The following is a 20,365-nucleotide window of genomic DNA, read 5'->3' as shown; positions in this document are numbered from 1 at the left end:
TGACCTTCATATGTTTTTTGTTTCTTTGTTTGTTTGTTTGTTTTTTTGGTCTGTAATCACGTATAAATCACTCTGCAGAGCACAGTTATCATTGGAGATTTTTGTAACTTCGCATATCAGAGGCCTATAGAGGTCCCTTTCAGCGCATAAAATTTTGAAGGTCAAGGTCAAAGGTCAAGGTCACTTTGTCGCAAATCAGGGGAGTCGACGAAACCCTTATTTTTTGAGTAATTTTGATCGGATCGTCTTCAAACTTCATGGGAATATAGTTCATGGTCTGGCGCTCAGCTGATTAATTTTTGGTGGCGATTGGCCTTGACCCTCATATGTTTTTTGTTTCTTTGTTTGTTTGTTTGTTTTTTTGGTCTGTAATCACGTATAAATCACTCTGCAGAGCACAGTTATCATTGGAAATTTTTGTAACTTCGCATATCAGAGGCCTATAGAGGTCCCTTTCAGCGCATAAAATTTTGAAGGTCAAGGTCAAAGGTCAAGGTCACTTTGTCGCAAATCAGGGGAGTCGACGAAACCCTTATTTTTTGAGTAATTTTGATCGGATCGTCTTCAAACTTCATGGGAATATAGTTCATGGTCTGGCGCTCAGCTGATTAATTTTTGGTGGCGATTGGCCTTGACCTTCATGGTTAGCGCCTCAGGTCAAACATATTTGATCCCAAGGTCAAATTTTCAAGTTTTAGGAACCATATCGTGTCGTACCTCAAATTGAACACCTCGATGAGTGCTTTCTAGATATGTCAAGCTTGAGACATTATGACATCATTTGGTGACATTATGAGGCAAAAGCATATTTTTCATGGTTACTCTGTAGAACGATTCTCATCGGAATCTCTCGTAGGCAGATATTCCTCAAGGAGACGCTCCTGGTGGATAGCAGCTCTGTTCACCTCAGTGTGACCTTAAAGAAGTCACACATGGTCACCTTTTGGCAAGATACGGGTCACCCTGCGGGTGACATTGGTTTATTTTTTTGTTTGTTTGTTTTTTTTTAAACATTTTTATTTTCAATCAAATATTCAATCCACGTGACAGATGATGTCATAAATTGAATTCTTCACACATTGGGTTGTATATCAAGTATATGAAGTTTCAATTTTTTTGGAAAAAGGCTTTACTTCAACTAATTATGGCTGGAATACCACTTCATTGACATCTTCATCGTTATCAACTTTTTTTTCCCCATGGGGAGTTGATGACATATGCCAAGTTTCAAATTTTTTTTGTTGAGTTGTTTTGGAGAAGTTGTCCAATTTTTTTCTTTTATTCCAATATCGCTGCCATACCATGTGACCTATGACATCAGAGTTATGAATAAAATATTCTCCATTGGGAATCTGCAATGTTTAAAGTTTTGCATCGATCGGATAAATGGTTGCAGAGAAGAAATTTTTTTTAAAGCCAAAGTATACATACACACACACACACACACACACACACACACACACACACACACACACACACACACACACACACACACACACACACACACACACACACACACACACACTGATGATTTAAAGCTCTTCGCACCAAACGATGAAAAATTGGCAGAACTGAAATTAGTGAAACGGTTCTCCGACAGCATTCAAATGGAATTTCACCAAGATAAGTATGCCAAGTGCATATTTGTACAAGGTAAACCAACAAAAACGGACAACGTAAAAATCAACCCAGATACAACAATAAAGGAAGCTAGAAAATGAAGCATCTTACAAATACCTTGGAGTAGAAGAGAGCTACCAAATATGTGATAAACAAATGTGCAAAACAATTACCAAAGAATACTTGTGTAGAATGAGGCTGATCCAGAAATCATACCTCATCCAGAGAAACAAAATCAAAACCATCAACCAACTAGCAATACCAGTATTGCAATACAACTGCAGAATAATAAACTGGCCACAAACGAAAATCAAAAAACTACATTTCCAAACAAGGAAACTCCTCACCATCCACAAAATGTTTTACAAAAACCAAAGAATCCCAAGAATGCACCTGCCGAGACAAGGAGGAGGTAGTGACCTGATGTAGCTCAACCAAGTGCACAGAATGACAAGTGGAGGGTTGGCTGAGTACGTGAAAAGTTCAACAGATTACCGAATCCAAGTTGTATGCAAATACGAAGACAGCAAGTGAGAAAAGGTATCCCTAACCCACTTTGCAAAAAAAATTTCAAAGATATGTGCAAATGGAATATGTCAAACATGAAGCCAAAACAGTAGTGAATACAGCCCAAAATGATTGCAAAAAAAGGACAAAAGAAAATTTTAAAGCGAAATATTAACATATACACTGAAAACTGGGGGGATGACAAAAGAGCAGGGAAATATGAAATAAATAAATAAAAAAGAGTTGGACAGATTGGGCATTGACAAAGAAGGCTCATCGGAATGGCTACGAAGAGGTCAGCTCAACTGGGATGGAGAACGAATCATAAAAATGCCCAAGACCAAGGAAACTACACCAATGGCTTGAAGAAAATGGTGGGATGAGTGAATCGGACAGGTGTAGGTTTTTCAAGGTAGAAACAGAAAGTATGATTCACTTCCCTTAGGGACATTACAAAAAAAAAAAACTCATGTCAGAACAGCTGTACACACAAAGACACAACAAGGTATGTGGAGTAATCCATTAAAAGGTCTGCAAAAATCTCAATAATCCAGTTCCAGAAAACTTGTGGAAACATGAACTAAAAGTGGTTATTGAAAACAAGGAAGTGACGCTCATATACGACCTGATAATCCCATTGAGCATGAACAAAGTACTGTGACCAGATATAGTACTTAAATACCAAAAATGAAAGACTTCTTCTTCTCCTACTCTTACCTTTATAAGGGGTGAGGTCCAATGGCACCAAGCTTCTGCCCTGTCTTGACCGCGATACTCCTCCACCTCCCTCTCTCTCCTTAGCCAACTCTCTCCACTCTCCAACCACACTCACCTTACTGATATCCCTCCTCACACAATCCTCTCATCTTAACCATAGTCTATCTCTTTTCCTCTTTCCTTGCTCTCTCAACACATCCTCTCTCTTTGCCATTCTCTCTTCCCCCATCTGCACCAAATGTCCAGCCCATCTCAGCCGGCACTTCACCAATCTCCCCGTCAAACTCATCTTCACACCACAATCTCCTCCCTCAGTTCATCCATCCTCCTATCCACCCTCTTCATTCCTGCAATCCTCTTGACCCAGTTGTTCTCGCAAACCTGCATCCTCAGTTGTCTCTCTGTCAGTGCCACCGTCTTCAGACCATGAATGTAGGCTGGCATTACACATGACATCAGAACTTTCTCTTTCAATTTTCTTGATAACTTTTTGTCTGCCATTAATTCCTTCATTCCTCCTCCATGCATTCGCACACACCTGAATCCTCATTCGCACCTCTGACTCTGACTTGCCATCCCCAGTCACTGTTCCTCCCAGATACTCAAACTTATTTCCCTGCCTGATCTCCTTCCCTTCTAACCTGACATTCATTTATTTTCTCTGCTGCCCAACCCACATCACCTCAGTCTTCTCCATACTTATCTTCAGCCCATACTTCCCAAATGCCTCCTTCCATTCCCCCCAGTACTTCCTGCATCTCCTGCCCACTTTCCACCACAACAGCCAAATAGTTCACATACAGCATCCTCCCTATACTATCCCTCATGCTCACCTTCCTACTTACCAGCTCCATCAACCTGATAAACATGAGTGGGCTGAGAGTGCTTCCTTGCCTCAAGCCAAAGTTCATGCTGAACTCCTCAGGCATCCCTGGACCAACCAAAACTCTTCCCTTCATTCCCTTGTCCATCGCTTCTACCAACCTGACTTCTGCTTCCGGCACTCCCATCCATCTCAGTATCGCCATCACCATCTACCTTGGGACAGTGTCGTAAACCTGCTCCACGTCCACCAATTCCAATGCCATTTCATCTTGCATCTCCAACCTCTTCTCCACCAGCTGTCTCAGTGTAAACATCCCATCCTTCATCCCCCTACTCTTTCGAACCCCCTGCTGCTCTTCTCCGATCTCCATCTCCACACTCTTTCTTATCCTCTCCAACATCTTCATGACATGACTAAGGAGCATGATGCCCTGTATTTCCACAGTTTCCCTACCCAGTAATCTCAGTACCCCTGTACCGTACGACATTGCTAATTGAGGTGTTAATACCAGAGATTTTGGCGCTAACAACGCAGACGTCAAGAAAATGACCAAATACCAGCATCTCAAGAATGAAGTCAAAAAATCCTGGAAGCTGAAGAACGCTGAAATTGTTCCAGTGATAATTGGAGCGATAGGAATGATAAAGAAGAACTTCATGGTGATATTAAGAACCATCCCTGGGAACATTACGACAAACTGACAACAGTTGGAAGCTGTCCAGGCTCAGTAAAGTTCCTGAAAAGAGCCCTTGAAACAAAACTTTAAGACCAACAAAATTTCACAACTTGGTCCATGAATCGTGAACCCTTACTGAAACGGAGGTGGATACTTCAAGCCCTGTAAGGACTGCGTTCCATCTTCTGAAACCCGCATATGGAGATAACAACCAATCACACACACACACACACACACACACACACACACACACACACACACACACACACACACACACACACACACACACACACACACACACCACTGCCTCAGGCTCCTAGAAGCACTTGGAGTTTGTGCAGGCATGTGGGCATTTAACTTGGCTTTTCACAAAGGATGATCACATAAGTGTGACAGTTCACAGAAAAACAAACGACATTTGATATACACATGGTAAATACTCAGAAAAAAGGTGACCATCACAAATTGCGTGCAATCCATTTCTCTTTCTTATCCCTGTGAAGCATTTTGAGTAGTCCCTTTCATTATGAACTAGCCGAAACCCCGTCACAGACGGATTCCGTTCATTCAACCACCCTCACCAGCTCACCCACACTCGAGGGACATGGACTGGACAGGGCGTGCTTTCCCCCGACTACTCATCCCCTGCCCCTGCCCCATTCCCCCCCCCCCGCCTTCAATTTGCTTACCCCCGCCCAAAAATTTAATTACCCCAGCCCCGCCCCCGCCTCTTCACTCCCCAACCCCCGTCTCTTGATTCCCCGCCACACTTGCCCCCGGGCTTTCGCCCCCCTGTCCACCCCCTCACACTCAACCCCGCCTAATTCACCCCAGCCCCCGCCCACTCATCCCCTGCCCCATTCCCCCCCCCCGTCTCCTGCTTTCAATTTGCTTACCCTCGCTCAAAAGTTTGCTTACCTTTACCCCCGCCTCTTCACTCCTCGCCCCCGTCTCAACGAAAAGTGTTTATTCTGCTTCAGAGTTGAAGGTTGACTATTGCCACTATGTGCGATGCACTCTTACAGGTACGAAGTTTCTTTCAGTCCAGGTCACAGTACTGAGAAAAACGTGACGTGACCACTAGGAGGAGCACAAAATTGGTCCTTCAGTATTAATATATAGATACCTTTTCCTTGAACACTGTTCTTTATTTTCCTTTTCCCTCTGTACATCTGCCCAGATTTGTTTAACACATCTTTATTTTTATATTGATCTGATTTAGTGTTTGTTCGTCATCTTTTAATGTGAATTATGTTGTTTGAACAAGATGATTGCTTTGAATTATCACTTTTTAATTTTTTCTCTCACTAGATGGTTTTAATGTTCCATTCCTCCTTTTTTTGCAATGCCATTCAGGACTGATTTGTTTGACACATTTTTGCACAAATTATCCCAAGTGAATACAAAACCTAAAACTCAATCTTTCGAAACAAAAACAAAACCTGACGATTGTGGATTTAAGGTTGGAGCGTCTGCTCTGAGTCTGATAGGCTGACGGTTCAATTCTGAACCTGACTGAGTCATATAAAACACTTTTTAAATGCTCCGTACTGCGTCTGCATTTCGCAGACAGGGCAGGAATAAACCCCGTGGGGGAGGGGGCAGCAGGGGGTTTATCCCGTGGGGCGAGGAACATAGCATGGACCATCACAAGATGGTGACCCCGGCACTCAGAGTTTCCTGGGACATTACCTCACTTCCATCAAGGTCATCAGTTGTTTGTCTGGTGTTTAAAAAGCAGTGAAGCCAATCCCAGTATTTTGTAATGTCCTCCATCTCCTCCATCTCTCTCTGTCTCTGTCTCTCTCTCTGTCTCTCTCTCTCTCTCTCTCTCTCTCTCTCTCTCTCTCTCTCTCTCTCTCTCTCTCTCTCTCTCTCTGTCTCTGTCTCTCTCTCTCTCTCCCCATCTCCATCTCCATCTCTGTTCTAATTTGGGTGACAGCTCTTCCATTAACCTTACACCGTGTTATAAAAATAAAAACAGACATAGCTGACACACCTACATTTATGCAACAAGTCATTTCAGACGGCTATCTGCCTTGATACAGGGGAGATCGTAGACCTAGCTCTTTATCCAAATCTGACCTTGGCCAGGTTTAGGTTGTTCTTCAAATGTTATGATGATTTCTCTCAGGAATAGTGCAGCGATTCCAGCGTGCATAGTGATATAACAGCAAATGTTGTTATTACTGATTTTTCTTTTTCCCCTAAATACCTGCTCCCAGATTGGGGTCTTTGATGGCCATGGTGGTCCAGCATGTGCACAAGCCGTCAGCCAGCGTCTCTTTCCATATGTGTCAGCTGCCTTGCTTCCACAACGTACGCTTGAGAAGCTAGAGGTGGCAGCAGAGGCTGGTGATACAGTTCCTGATCTAGTTAGCTGGCTCGGCCCAGCTGGAGAGGTTCCAGGGCGGCAGTGGGCTGAAAGACGTGCTTGGTCTCTGCGGACCTTTTGGCAGGAGCTGCTTGACCTGGAAACGGGGGAGGGACTGCCCCCACATGAAGCACTTGTCACAGCATTCAAGGTATGGAAACAGGAACACCGAGGAATAGAGACAGCAGATGGTTAACTCTTCACTTTGGGGAGAGGGAAAAAGCCACCGACATTGGTGTCGAAGATGCTGAGATGTGTTTATAAGGTAAGGTAAGATAAGATTGTGTAAGTAAATTTCAGAGAGTATATAGCTTCTGTCAGACTGTGTATAATGGGCAAGAGGGGAAAAAGTAGCATTTGTGGGAAAAGGCATTAACTGATGGACTTTACCATTTCTATTGAATCACCGACAGAGACTGGATTTGGACATTTCCCTCGAAGCACAAGTACATTCGGAAACTGCTGGGCAGAATCGGCTGGCACGTCGAGTGGCATTTTCTGGGTGCACTGCGTGCATGGCATATGTGGACGGTACTCATCTCTACATTGCTAATGCAGGGGACAGTCGTGCGGTTCTGGGTATGCGGACTGCAAATGGGACCTGGTTGGCGCAGTCTCTGACTAATGACCACTCTGCTCAGAATGAGCGTGAACTGGTCAGGTAAGCCACTTGCTATAAGGGAATGTTGAAATGTGGTTGTGATGTGCATATAACATGCCAAATAATCTGTTCATATGTTGGCTTTTATTTCCTTATGTTCTTTTTATTATGAATAGAGTTTACATGTTTGACACTTGCATCTCAACACATTGTTCATGATGGGGAATCCCAAGATCATCTCCCTATCACTCTTTTGATTTGACCATTATCTACTAAAGTCCTTGTCCTGCATCTGAGAGATATATATATATATATATATATATATATATATATATATATATATATATATATATATATATATATATATATATATTGTTGTGGTTACCAGATTCGCAAACCACCATTCAGGTCCCTTAGGTGAGGTATCTCGGTAAGTGCATGTGTAGTTAGGCCCAAACCCGTTGTCTAGTGGGAATACATGTCATTTATACGTGCTGCGACTCTTCAGGATAGCCGTTTTTCTTTTACTATCTTTATTTTGGACCAATCGCCACCATCACAACCACAACATCAACCACCAACCACAACGCCGCTTCACCACAACCGCCATGACCTTTACCGTCACAACTCGCCACCATCGCATCACCGTCATCTCGCGCCACTCATGGGCACCGATGCTGGACTCGTGTAGGGCGCACGTTGAACAGCGTGTACAAAATCACGGATTTTCTGCTTCAAAAACGGATCCAAAACGACACACGCCCACTTTTTGCCGTCCAATCGGTGAGCGAGGGGCGAATTGGCCCCGCCCCCAGGGCGATCGATATATGCAAATTTGTGGATCAAAAAGCCTTCACGCCCACTTTTTGTCGGGCCAATGGGGAGCGAGGTGAAAGGTCAAAGGGAGGGGGTCAAAGGCGAAGTTACGGGGGGATAAAAGGACGGTGTTCGTCAGTCAAAGGAGTGGTAAAAGTCGGAACGAAGGAGTCGCAAGAAGTGAAAGAGTCAGCAGAACGAGAACGAGGGGTCGGAGAGTCGCAAGAGGGAACGAGAGAAAGAGTAGTAAAGGTCGGAACGAGGCGAAGGAGTCGGAACAGAGAGTCAAGACACCAGGGCGGTGGAGCTGCTCGTCGTGTGCGTTAAAAGTCGGAACGGAGGGGACGAGCTGTGGAGAGGCGGCGAGGGCGGACGAGGGGGTGCTCGCGTCGTGCAGGGAGCTGCACCCCTGGGAGGCCGACAGCGCGACCTGGCCGAGGTGGAGACGCTCGTCGCATATAATAAAGATCCTCTATACCCCGAGCATCAGCAACCCCCCTCCTGTTTCCCCCCGCGCTGAGATAGTGCGACCAAGGGGGCCCCGTTCCCACCCCCTGCCAGGCACTGTCCACGAGGCCCGCGGGTTGCGGGGCCATCGCCGCTCCGCGTCTCATCACCAGACGGGTAGGCCCGACCAGGTCTCGGCCCCAGGCCTACCTCCTTCTTGGGGTATTTCTTTTCCTTGGTTTTGGGTATGTGTTGTCGGCGCCGTCTGTGAAGTAGAATTGTATAAGTGTTGCCGTGTGCTCGGTAGTCGGAATTAGCTCTGCACTGTGTTTTCACTTTTATGTTTGCTTTTTGTGTAAATGGAATTGTGTTTTCTTTTTTGTGTGCATTTGGTGGAATTGTATTTGTGTGCTTCCCGTGTGCCGAGAATAAATGTGCTTTATTGTTGAACTGTTTCCCGCTTCGCTTCGTCTTTTTCCCCATTGAACCCCCATCTTGCTTCACGTAAAGGGTTGGTAGTGGGCTGAGTACGCCCGATAATTAATCGAACCGTCGAGGTCGACGATAACACCGCTCGGTTATTCTGATAGTACAGAACGGGTCGCTTAAGTGGCCCGTGTCCGAAGTCGACCTGCGGCGAGGTGCGATCGCCCGGTCTACCCTCCGCGTGGGTACTTAGGTAGTTCGAATTTGGCGAGCAACCCTATCCCACGCGGGGGCTGATTGGCTCGATCGCGGTGAGACCGAAAGGTCCACCCGTGACTGGTTCCCGGCGTTAGTCCGAGAGGGTCACGACTGGATTGTCCGTCCGGTGGGCGACGTGCCGCGATTCGAGTTACGTGGCCGTCGCACGCCGGCGGGCGCGAAAACCGCAACAATATATATATATATATATATATATATATATATATATATATATATATATATATATATATATATATATATATATATATATATATATATGTCAGACTGGGCGTAGTGGCGTGCGCCTGTAATCCGGCTACTCGGATGCTTGGGTTGGAGGATCGCTTGATGACGGGGGCTCTGCACTGGGCAGGGTGTAGAGCAGCCCGGAATCATGGCGAAACCCAAATCCTGATCCCTGTGTCGTAAGAGGCGACCAGGGTTGCGTCAGGAAGGGCATCCGGTGTAAAACCTGTGCCAAATCAGTATGCGGATCATAACGGATGATCCGCTGTGGCGACCCCTAACAGGAGCAGCCGAAAGATGAGCAACATATATATATATATATATATATATATATATATATATATATATATATATATATATATATATATATATATATATATATATATATATATATATATATATATATATATACACATCAGGGCCATTTCTGAAGTTTTATATTTTATTTCCTTGCCATTTTTTCCTTCTTGCATTTTGGCCTTGCCTGCTTGCAGCTTTTCAAATGTTATTGCATGCAAAAGTAATCCCAACCTTCCTTGCTGAATGGGAATAGTATACAGGTGCTGCTGCTTCAGCAATGGACCTAGATGTGTTGGATAACATATTTTTCACTTACATGTTTCTCACACACAAACAATTACATGTGATTTTTAATATTTCATATTCAGGGAACATCACGAAAGATTCATCAGCTTATGATAGAGGCTTTGGGGGAAGATTTCCTTTTGTGTGAAACCATGTGGAAGGATCAATGGACATCTTGACTGGTCATGAGGATGTTGAAAACACTGTATGCTAAGGCCAACTAAACCTTGTAACTGATGAGGAACTTGTTCAGAGGCTTATGGTATTCTGCTGGAGAACCAAAGCATTACCTCCACTGGGGTTGCACAGCAAGCAGACATTTACCCTGCAAGCATAGTCCAAAAACTGAGAAAAGGAATATTTGTGCAAAGTGGGTCCCTACTTTCTCATTGATGATCAGCTGGCCACACATGCTTTGATATGCATGATTCACCTGCAGTCTTGGCAAAGTGAGGGTAACATGTTCCTGGAGAGCATCCTGACGACAAGACAAAACATGGTTGCGTTCATTTGATCCACAATTGAAGAGGCATAAATGCTTGACGTTGGTCACCTGAGCCACCAAGAAAATTGCTCATCGCATCTTGGAATCACTGAAACTGATGCACATCATGCTCTTTTCCCACCTTTGCTTTATGCTCGACCATCTTATACCTCAAGATCATACTTTGAGCAGGACTTATTTATGCGAAGAGCAGTTGTGAAAATGCACCATGGAAGGTCACGGAAGAGCAATTGATGCAGTGATGGTTTGTGCGGAAAAAAAAAAATGGCAATTTGCCATGTGATACAAGAAGTACAATGTTATGCAAAAGTATTGCAGGAAAATGGCCTAGTGGTGATGCATTGGAAGCAATCTAAGCTGTTGCAGGATTGCTCTTATTCCACCGAAACGATGCAATGCCTCATCGCCAGTCTTTACTGCAGTATTGTGGTTGGGAGTTTCTTTCACATTCTTTTTTCTCATCACTTGTCACCAAGCAATGACTTCATGAATCTGAAGATCAAGAATATCAGTGCAAGGATGTGGATGACCGTTTTTACAGCCATTTTTTCCCTGCTGCGCAGGGGTTAGGCTTTTTCTTGAGGCAATGTTTTATGGCCGGATGCCCTTCCTGATGCCAACCCTGGTCACCTCTTACGACACACAGGGATATGGTACACCTATTCTAACCGGGGCATACACCGGGACCAGTACACTGGTACTCACTTCGCCGACCTCAGATGGATGACAGGCTGAGTCAACTCCCTGGTGTTAATTCAGCAGCCAACGGGGCTTGAACTTCGGACCCTGGGATCCCAAGCCGCCACCATAACCACTAAGCCAACACCAGGCTATAGTGCAAGGATGTGGATGAGGCCATTTAAGCCATTCAGGCCTCTCTACATACTCTGAGTGCTGACGTCACCAATAATGCCACCTTTCTTTTATCTGGAATCTTGGAGGGGACTGCTTTCACCTCCAACAGTATTCACCTTTGTCTGTACATCATGTTTGATAATGTCATATGATACATCAAGGTTTTGAAATAATCTTCATCTGAGCTTTCCTCCAAGATAAAAACAGAATCCTTTTGCTTTACCTTTCCTACTTGTACAGGTCTGACCCGAGGAACCCTGATGTGAGAGTCACGACCCCTAAGGTTCTTTACTTGATCGATCCACACCACCAGGCGGGTGAACTCAAAACTTGAGTTCATTTCGAAGTAAAATGCAAGTGGTCCACGCAGCATGGTACATGACCACGTAACTTTTTACTGGCTGTTCTTAATCTCCCCCGTCTACTCTACTTTCCTATTTATGTATCTTCGGAGAGAGAACATTCACAATGGTAGTATGCCAGTATCCCTCCAACCCCAAGTCTATCCTCCACAAACTGCTCAAACGTGCTAGATGATTCAATCTCCAGAAGTAACCAGAAATCTCTGGAACCCTGGCGTTATTTCTACCCAGATTAAAGTCTGGCTACAACATTATAATTTGTCGCCTTTTTACACAAATCAACTTTATGAATGAACATCTCACCTCAGCAAACAATGCAGTTACGTATAACAAACATTTCATACCATATTGAATCGTATACTTGCAAGCGTTAACATCACGTCATACCACACAAACACAAGCGAAGAATTTGTGATATAGAAACCATTCATCTTGTCAATTCAGCACCTGTGATGCCATCACTGTATGAAAGTTTGGTCGATGGCAAACGTCCTGTGGCTTGTGGTTCCCACTTTGTGCCAAGGACCCTTTCTGTCAAACATTTCTGTTGTGTATTTATTTTGTGAATGCCATGGTGTGAATCGTTTTGGAAGTTCTTGTCTTGGATTTTGTAATCTATTGGTATCCATAATGGATGTTTTTTTTATTGTTTTTTTTTTACACATTGTTGTACAAGGCTGCAAGCAGAGCACCCAGTGAAAGAGTGTGACACTGTGGTAAAGCAAGGTAGGCTACTTGGCCTGCTGATGCCTTTCCGTGCCTTTGGAGATGTCCGCTTCAAGTGGAGTTTGGAACTACAAAAGCGAGTCATTGAAGAGTCTGGTCTGCACTCGGGTGTGGCTACACAGCCGTACCTTTTTCTTCCTGACTACCACACACCCCCTTACCTTACTGCTGAACCTGAAATCACTTATCACCAGTAAGTACCTGATGAACAACTGTACAAAATTATTCCTCTCCCAGATAAAATTCAAGTGACATGTTCCATCACAGATTTCATATTATATATTTTATCAGCTATGACTTGTTTTTCTTGTCGCAATGGTAATGCTTTAGTTTCTACATTTAAATGTTATTTTTGAGGAACTGCAGGAAAGCTTAGAGTTATTTGCACTCACCTTTGAGCTGTCTCGCCTTGGTGTGAATCTAAACCCAGCTATAAACGATATCACCATGGTATTTCACATGCAGGGCGAGGCATCAGTTTGTGTGCCATCTATCAGAAGGATGTTAAGCTTGAAGACCCATCTGCCTACAGTGGGAGATTGAGAATTGTTAGATGTTAATGATACCGTGGTGTCTTTCCGGAAGAGTAAGTTAGCTATCGCTGGCACCCTGGCCAAATTACCACTACAGTCGAATGTAAGGCCTGACAAGCCAGTTCCAGAAAGACTTGGGCCAGAATCATTGCTCCAGGCAACTGACTCGCTCTCTCTCTCGCTCTCTCGCTCTCTCTGCATGCACAGCCATATCTTTTAAGTTACAAACTCCAAACTCGACGTACAAATACAACTGTGTGTGTGTGTGTGTGGCAGGGGGGGGGGGGTAACATAGGCTATGTGGCCATGGCCTCATGCGGGGGTGCGGGAGGGGCAGGGGCGTAAATTCTCCATGTAAATGTGTACTGTGTAGCATCACCCGGTGGTGTGGTGGCAGAGGGTATACAATTTCCTTTTTTACCTGGGCAATGCTGAGGTTAAACACTTGTTACAGCCATGGGTATTGAGTGTATTAGGAGCGGGTTAATCCTCGTTTCTCCTCAGAGGAACCAGATCTGGGGCTACCATTCGCAATTAACTTTGTGATGTGGTGGGTTGCTTAACAACCACAAACGCCAATCAGTTAACCACGAGTTCCAGTGTCCACCGTCTAATTTTCTGTTTAACTAGAGGCCACATGGCCTCCTGACCGGGGAACGAGCCCTCGGCGATGCACCAATCTTATCTTGATTCGATCTTAAGTAATGCGCCGAGCGTTTACCGCTAGTGCACGCCGATGATGACAGGTTAATTAGTTTGGGAATTATAATCTCCCAGTCTATCTAGGTTCGGACAATGCTGGATCAATGGAAGGAAATGACGAGCACGGACAGGTTGAAATGTCAACAAGGAATTTATTGTTAAGAAAAATAAATAAATTGAAGAACTTTTTCTTTTCTTGTCGATTTAATGGATGAATTCATATCAATCAAATGTTCAATCAACAAAATAATATCACACAAATAAACAATTCAACAAGCATTTTAGAAAAAATGGACAAAGAGCAGATGCTTATCACTATGCCCTACTTAACAATTAAAGATGACACATGGGTAGTTGGGTACCCAGCAGACCATTCACGGGGGAAAAAAATCTGCTCTTGGCTTACCAAGGCAGAAGTTGTGCGTCTGCTAAAATAATCCAAAATGTGTGAGCGTGCCTTGGTCTACCTCCGCAAATGAGCTCTCCACAGCTTGGCTCGTTTTCGCTGCCAGCACCCTCCCTCGTCGTGCACCCCACCCGCAAACAGGCTCGAACACCAATTGACGTCACATCGTCACCCCCAGGAACCAGGTATGCCAAGAGCCAGGTACTGAGCAGAACCAGCAGGAATGGTCCAACTGTCACCAACTGCCGTTGCTACTGTCCCCAACCATCAGGAGCTGTCCCCAACCATCAGCAGGATCTCTCACCAACTCTGATCAGGATCTCTGACCAACTGTTATCAGGATCTCCTACCAACCCTCAACAAGGCAGTCCTGCTGTCCTTTGATAGGTGACCATTGTGGGCGGAGCCTCAAGCAGACTTCATACAAATCCAGTTTGCCTATTGGCGCATCACTGCACGTGACCTCCAACCATCTATTCTTGCGGTCATTCTCTCCTGACCATCAAATGAGATGCAATCATGCAACTCCCAATTAATACAGACCTGGCTTGTGATGCCATGTTCGGGGTGCTGGATGAACGCCAGAAAGCAGCTATTTGCCGGAACAACCGAGCGAAAACATGAAGCGTTCACAAAACGTCAACAGGCAATTATCACCTCTTCGTTCAGCCTGTACGAATAAGAGCCAGTTAACGTCCATAGAGCTGCTGAATGGGGTGTCGATCCCGATGGAAGAAGGTGGGTGTCAAACGTCGATTAAAAAAGAAGGCGAGTGTCGAACATCAATGGAAAAAGGTGGGTCCTGAGGTAAATGATCCGAGACCACAGCCATGTTTGAACGTCAGAATGAACTGTTCAGGAAAAGCTTGCAGTGTGATTTAATGACTCAATTGTCCTGTAAGTCAAATGTGAAAATGATAACCAAAATAAAATGTGTAAATAAATCGTGTATTTCCAAGCAAATGTGTCTTGATGGATATGGAATAGAACGAGTATCCGTTGGGCTCACGGCTATCTTATTGTGTGCACAAACGGTGAATATCGCTCATGCAGAAACGAAAACTGACTTAAAATCATACATCATGAACGTGTCGTAAAGAGGAAAAGGTTATCTCATAATAAAGAAGAGGACCCTGTTCCCTACCCTTCTCCAACGCATCAAAGAGTTAGAATCCCACCAGACAAGGGGATGGGTCTACTCTGAACATGCATTTATGGAAATAACTGTCTGAGGACCTGTATGTTGTGTGCATTACTCGGATCTGAATCTGAAATCCACAACACGCTCTTTGCATGAGTAAATGTGTCCTCACCTTCTCCCCCCCCCCCGCCCAACCCCGCCCCCTCCCAATCCAATGGCAAGCCCTCAGTCAATATTTGCGATTACTGTTCAAACACCATTGCATCAGTAAATTCATTCCCACTATTACATATCCCCACTATTACACTGCTCCAGCACATCCTCCCATACCTAACCCAATGATGGAGTGGGGGTTGGGGGGTGGGGTGTTGAATGATTTGAAATGGTGAATTGAGGTGATGCCGATTTGGGTTTATATAAAGCTTGAAAGCTACCCCCCCCCACCCTCGGCCCATCCCGTCCCGCCCCTGCAAGGGACGTCCGCATCTGCTTTGGGTTAAAATAAAATTAGGCGGTGTAAGGAACAAGGAGGGGGACATTGTTAATGGGATTTTCATCACAGCGTTTTTAGATGCTGAAATGTGAATGATATACAGCATCGCACTAAGAGGAAATGCAACATGGAAAGCCCGTCCGCATTCAAAATGCAAAGTCGTTTGTATTCAGACATCTTCTTCTTCAGACATATTCAGGGACGGATGCACGTGGAAATTGAAACAGAGCTCTAATCAGCCAATCAATGAATCAGTTTTTGTGATTGGTTACAAAGTGTTACTTATTCACATTTCTCTTCCCACGCAACACCAGGCAAATCTGCTAGTTGAAGAATAAGAAGATAAAGAAAATTATGATTGGAAATATTGAGCATGGCAATCCAATTAAGTCAACCATCATGGCACTGCAGTGAGACTGCAGGAATAGAATTGCCAATTTCCTCTACCTAAATTTCCTGTATTTCTCAGAATTTATTTTAATGAGACCACCTTCTGCATGCTTTCCACTTCTGTGCTTCTTTGGCATCCTAGATTGGGTCCTGAAGACCGTTTTGTCGTGATAGCAACTGATGGCCTCTGGGAAGTCTTGCATCGTCAGGATGTTGTACGACTTGTGGGAGAGCACCTTGACCAGGCACCAGCTATTCCTGCTCCACCACCAAACCCTTTGGTGTGCTCCCTTACCCTTGGGGATATGCTACAGAAGCTTAAAGTAAGCCATCAGCAACTTCACATTAATGACTTTCTTTGATCAATGACTAGCAGATCTGTGATTTTGTTTCACCTTAAAATATTTTTGAATGGTTGGGTAAAACATCACTTTTGCATTCGAACCGATGATCTACAGTTACATTTCACAGATCGTCATTTGATCACAACCAACTCTAAATGAAGGAAAATGAGTTGCTCATTCTTGTAACCAATTGACATAATTTCAACAAAAGCATTGGTATCGTATTTCATGTGTGTTCATCATTCATAAACTCCTTTGCAGTTTATTTATTGCAAAACTCTTGCAATACTGATGTTTGATGATTGATGTTATTTTGGACACGTTGCAGCAACTTGTTTTATACCCTCATATGTACATCCTCAAAGTAATTAGAAGTGATTCAGTTCTCATTATATAATCATGACTGTGAAAAGGCAATGATATTTTGATGGACGTCACCTCTGGATAACTCCGAGAGGAAAACGTGTTTTTTTTTTAATAGACCACGATCGCCAATGGTCCCAGAACTTCGCACAGGATCCCACGCCCAGAGTCGTGTTACCATACACAAAAACTCAAGTGTGAGCGGGTACTGTGCCGGCGGTCACGCAATAGACCTTGGTCAGTCGGCCAAGCGGAACCAACGTTGCGTAACTGCATCTAAGATCTAACTTGGGTAACCAATTAGCGCTGGCAAACACCTCAGTGGTCTTATGCTGCCATCAGAACAGGCAGAATAAGTCAGGGCACAGTTTCTTGAGGAAATGGCTTTTAGTCACAGTCATAAAAATGCAAGTATTTACAAGGAGAGAAAACGATCAAGTGGCATGTATGTACAACAATTAATCACAGCACATATACATACCCAAATTATCCTCTCCATGGCATACCCACCTTCAGAACCTCAACAGTGACATCATGCATCCGATATGGAAGGGAGAGATACGTGATTGGCAAGTAAGATGAGATGAGAACAGAAAGAGATAGATGGGGACAATACGCACCCCTGCACATCTCACACCAGTCTAGTGGGGCCAGTGTTGCTGGCTGATTCTGGCTCCCACGTCATGACTGAAACCGGAATCCTCCATGCTCCGCTCCTCTCCCACTTCTCGTACAGCTGTAGCTCCAGCGTTTTCCCGTGGGTCAGTGACCTCACTCGTGGTGTGTCTAACGTGTCTCTTGGTGGGACGCCCGGGTGACATACAATGGCCTGCAAAAGTATTCACCTCCCCTCTAAAGTTTTCATGTTTTAATGCCAACTGAGCTTATTTCATGATGCTTTCAAATAAAACTTAATATACAGTCCACAAACTATTCCAAAGTGAGAAAGATAAAACAAATGTAGATGAAATGTGAATAAGTTAGATTAACAAAGAAAATCAAATGATTCTCAGTTACATATTATCATTCTCAAGTATTCAACCCCTATGCCTAATTAACCCTAAATCACTTCAGGAGCAATTTATTCATTTGAAAGGTTACAAAATAAGTGTAATAGGGTTCACCCCTATGTAATCGGTAGTTTAACTTTAAAATGTATCTCCCCCACTTATCGAAGGAGTTTTAAGGTGCAACTCACTTGATCAACCAACTAGGCAAGCAGGAAGACCAAGGAGCTTTCCAAAGAAGTCAGACATAAAGTGATGGAGAAGCACCGTTCAGGAGAGGGGTTATCAGAAGATTTAAAGCCACTCATTATCCCTTTGAGTACGGTGAAATCCATCATTAAGGAGTGAAAAATGTATCATAACCATCCAGACTCTACCCAGATCAGGTCGATCATCAAAACTCAGCAGCCGGGAAAGCAGGAAACTGGTTCGGGATGTCACTGTAAATCCAACAATGACTTTGAAAGATCTGCAAGGCTCTATTTCCAAGTTGGTGGTCAGTGTTCATCAATCAATATCCCACTTCCTTCACAAAGCTGGCCTCTATAGACAGGTGGCAAGAAAGAAGCCATTACTGAAAAAGACGAACTTAAAAGCTCGTTTTGAGCTTGCGAAAAAAACATCTTAATGACACTGCAGTCATGTGGAGAAAACCTTTGTGGTCAGACGAGACAAAATTGAACTTTTTGGTTTAAATTAAAATGTTACGTCTGGCACAAGCCTAGCATTGCACATCATCCAGTCAACACCATCCCTACTGTCAAGCATAGTGGTGGTGGCAGCATCGTGGTCTGGGGCTGCTTTTCATCAGCAGGGGCTGGCAAGCTTGTCAGGATGGAAGGGACAATGGAAGATGCAAAGTACAGGAGAATCCTTGATGAAAACCTGCTCGAGTCAGCCATGAATCTAAAACTGGGTCGGACATTCACATTTCAACAGGACAATGATCCGAAGCACAAAGCTAAAGCCACACTCGAGTGGCGGAATAAGAGGAAAATAAATGTTATTGAGTGGCCCAGTAAAAGTTCTGACGAACCCAAATGAACATTTCTGGCGAGACTTGAAGATTTCAGTCCATCAACGATCCCAATCAAACTTGGCAAAAGGAGAGAAATTTTCACGTGAAGAATGGGCAAAGATTTCACCATCTCACTGTGCAAAGCTGGTAGAAACCTACCCAAAAAGACACATCACAGTCAATGCTGCAAAAGATGCTTCCACCAAGCACTGACCTAAGTGGCTGATTACTTTTGCAACCAGTGAATTTTGACTTGTATACGTTTTTTGCAGGTATTACTGACATGTAACCTCTTTCAACTCCAGCAATGTTTAGTTTGATCTCTTCAGTTAAGAATAAAAAAGTTAATTTGGAAAAATTGTTTCCACATAATTTGCATTTCATCTCAACGTAGCATTATTGGTCGGGTGTGAATACTTTTGCAGGCCAATGTAGATTAGGCAGAGGGTCCAGCGACGCAGCTGGCAGATGTGGGCACCTGAAGGCGAAGGTGCACAAGACCAGAAGGCGAAGAATTCGGGAAGATAGCAAAATGACAGAGACAGAAGATGGCGGAAAGAACGAAGAACAAATAGTGAAAGTAAACCAAGCATGTGGCGAGAAATGAATAAATAAAGCGTGAAGGATAGTGGCAAAAAGAAACGCTTCAGGTTGGATTTGTGCCACCAGAGGACGTGGCTATCGAGTCGCTCCAAACGTAACAATGAAAAGCGCTCCAAATCCCGAAAGAAAGAAACAAGAACGAGTGAGCAAAGAAAAAGAAAGGACAGAGAACGCAAAGGATGCAAAGGGCCCTCACGGGCATGCAAAGAAGAAGAAAAAGAAGAAGTGATCAGCCTCACAGTCTGGAAACACTCAAGCTCCAAATTTCCGAGTGTTCATATCTCTCAGTCTTTCTCCTCCTTTCTCGAAAGAAACAGCTCCTTCCACCAAAACTCCTTGGCTCGCCGTCATCGTGACCTTTGGTTTTGGCATGATTTACATTCTCAGGCGTTCATGAAATCTGTTTGAAGTAGTTTCGGGGTTGGCTGTGAGAAGAATATACTTGTGGTGTTGTGTGATGCGGCATATGGCTTTTGGAAAAGGAAAATAACACATATTACATTTCTAACCACACAATTGCAATGCAGACCTTTCAACACAGGCTTTAAACAGTTAAACGAGACAGTATACTATGAAATAACTAGCTTTAACTATGTGAGTGTCTCTTTGGGACTCCTGAAAGTCATACCAATATTAAACCAATATAGTGACGGTTACCAAGACACCAGCTTGTCACTCTGGGGGATTAATCCCCGGTTGTCCTCGATAGAGCCGGACCTGGGGCCACCGCTCACAATTAACGTTGTGGTACGGTGGGTTGTTGTAGAACCACGAACGCCACCCAGACAACCACGAGTTCCAGTGTCCGCCGTCTAATT

General features: G+C 44.1%; 1 protein-coding gene across 3 annotated transcripts in view; it reads left to right on the top strand.

Annotated features, from left to right (window-relative positions):
- Nucleotides 1-20,365, top strand: part of LOC147028111 (pyruvate dehydrogenase [acetyl-transferring]-phosphatase 1, mitochondrial-like) — a 55,432-nt gene that overhangs the window by 30,738 nt on the left and 4,329 nt on the right. For 2 of the 3 annotated variants that reach the window (XM_085878175.1, XM_085878174.1), the window contains exons 3-6: nucleotides 6,572-6,871; nucleotides 7,134-7,381; nucleotides 12,498-12,740; nucleotides 16,355-16,535. In XM_085878175.1, the coding sequence (XP_085734301.1) occupies nucleotides 6,572-6,871; nucleotides 7,134-7,381; nucleotides 12,498-12,740; nucleotides 16,355-16,535 (972 nt within the window). The remainder of the gene's footprint in view (nucleotides 1-6,571; nucleotides 6,872-7,133; nucleotides 7,382-12,497; nucleotides 12,741-16,354; nucleotides 16,536-20,365) is intronic. The other variant, XM_085878176.1, reaches the window with a different exon arrangement.

The sequence above is a fragment of the Eptatretus burgeri genome, chromosome 4, assembly GCF_056783735.1.
Source record: "Eptatretus burgeri isolate ZD-2024b chromosome 4, Ebu_testis_v1, whole genome shotgun sequence".
NCBI classification, from domain to species: domain Eukaryota; kingdom Metazoa; phylum Chordata; class Myxini; order Myxiniformes; family Myxinidae; genus Eptatretus; species Eptatretus burgeri.
This window is presented reverse-complemented; position numbering and strand designations above follow the sequence as displayed.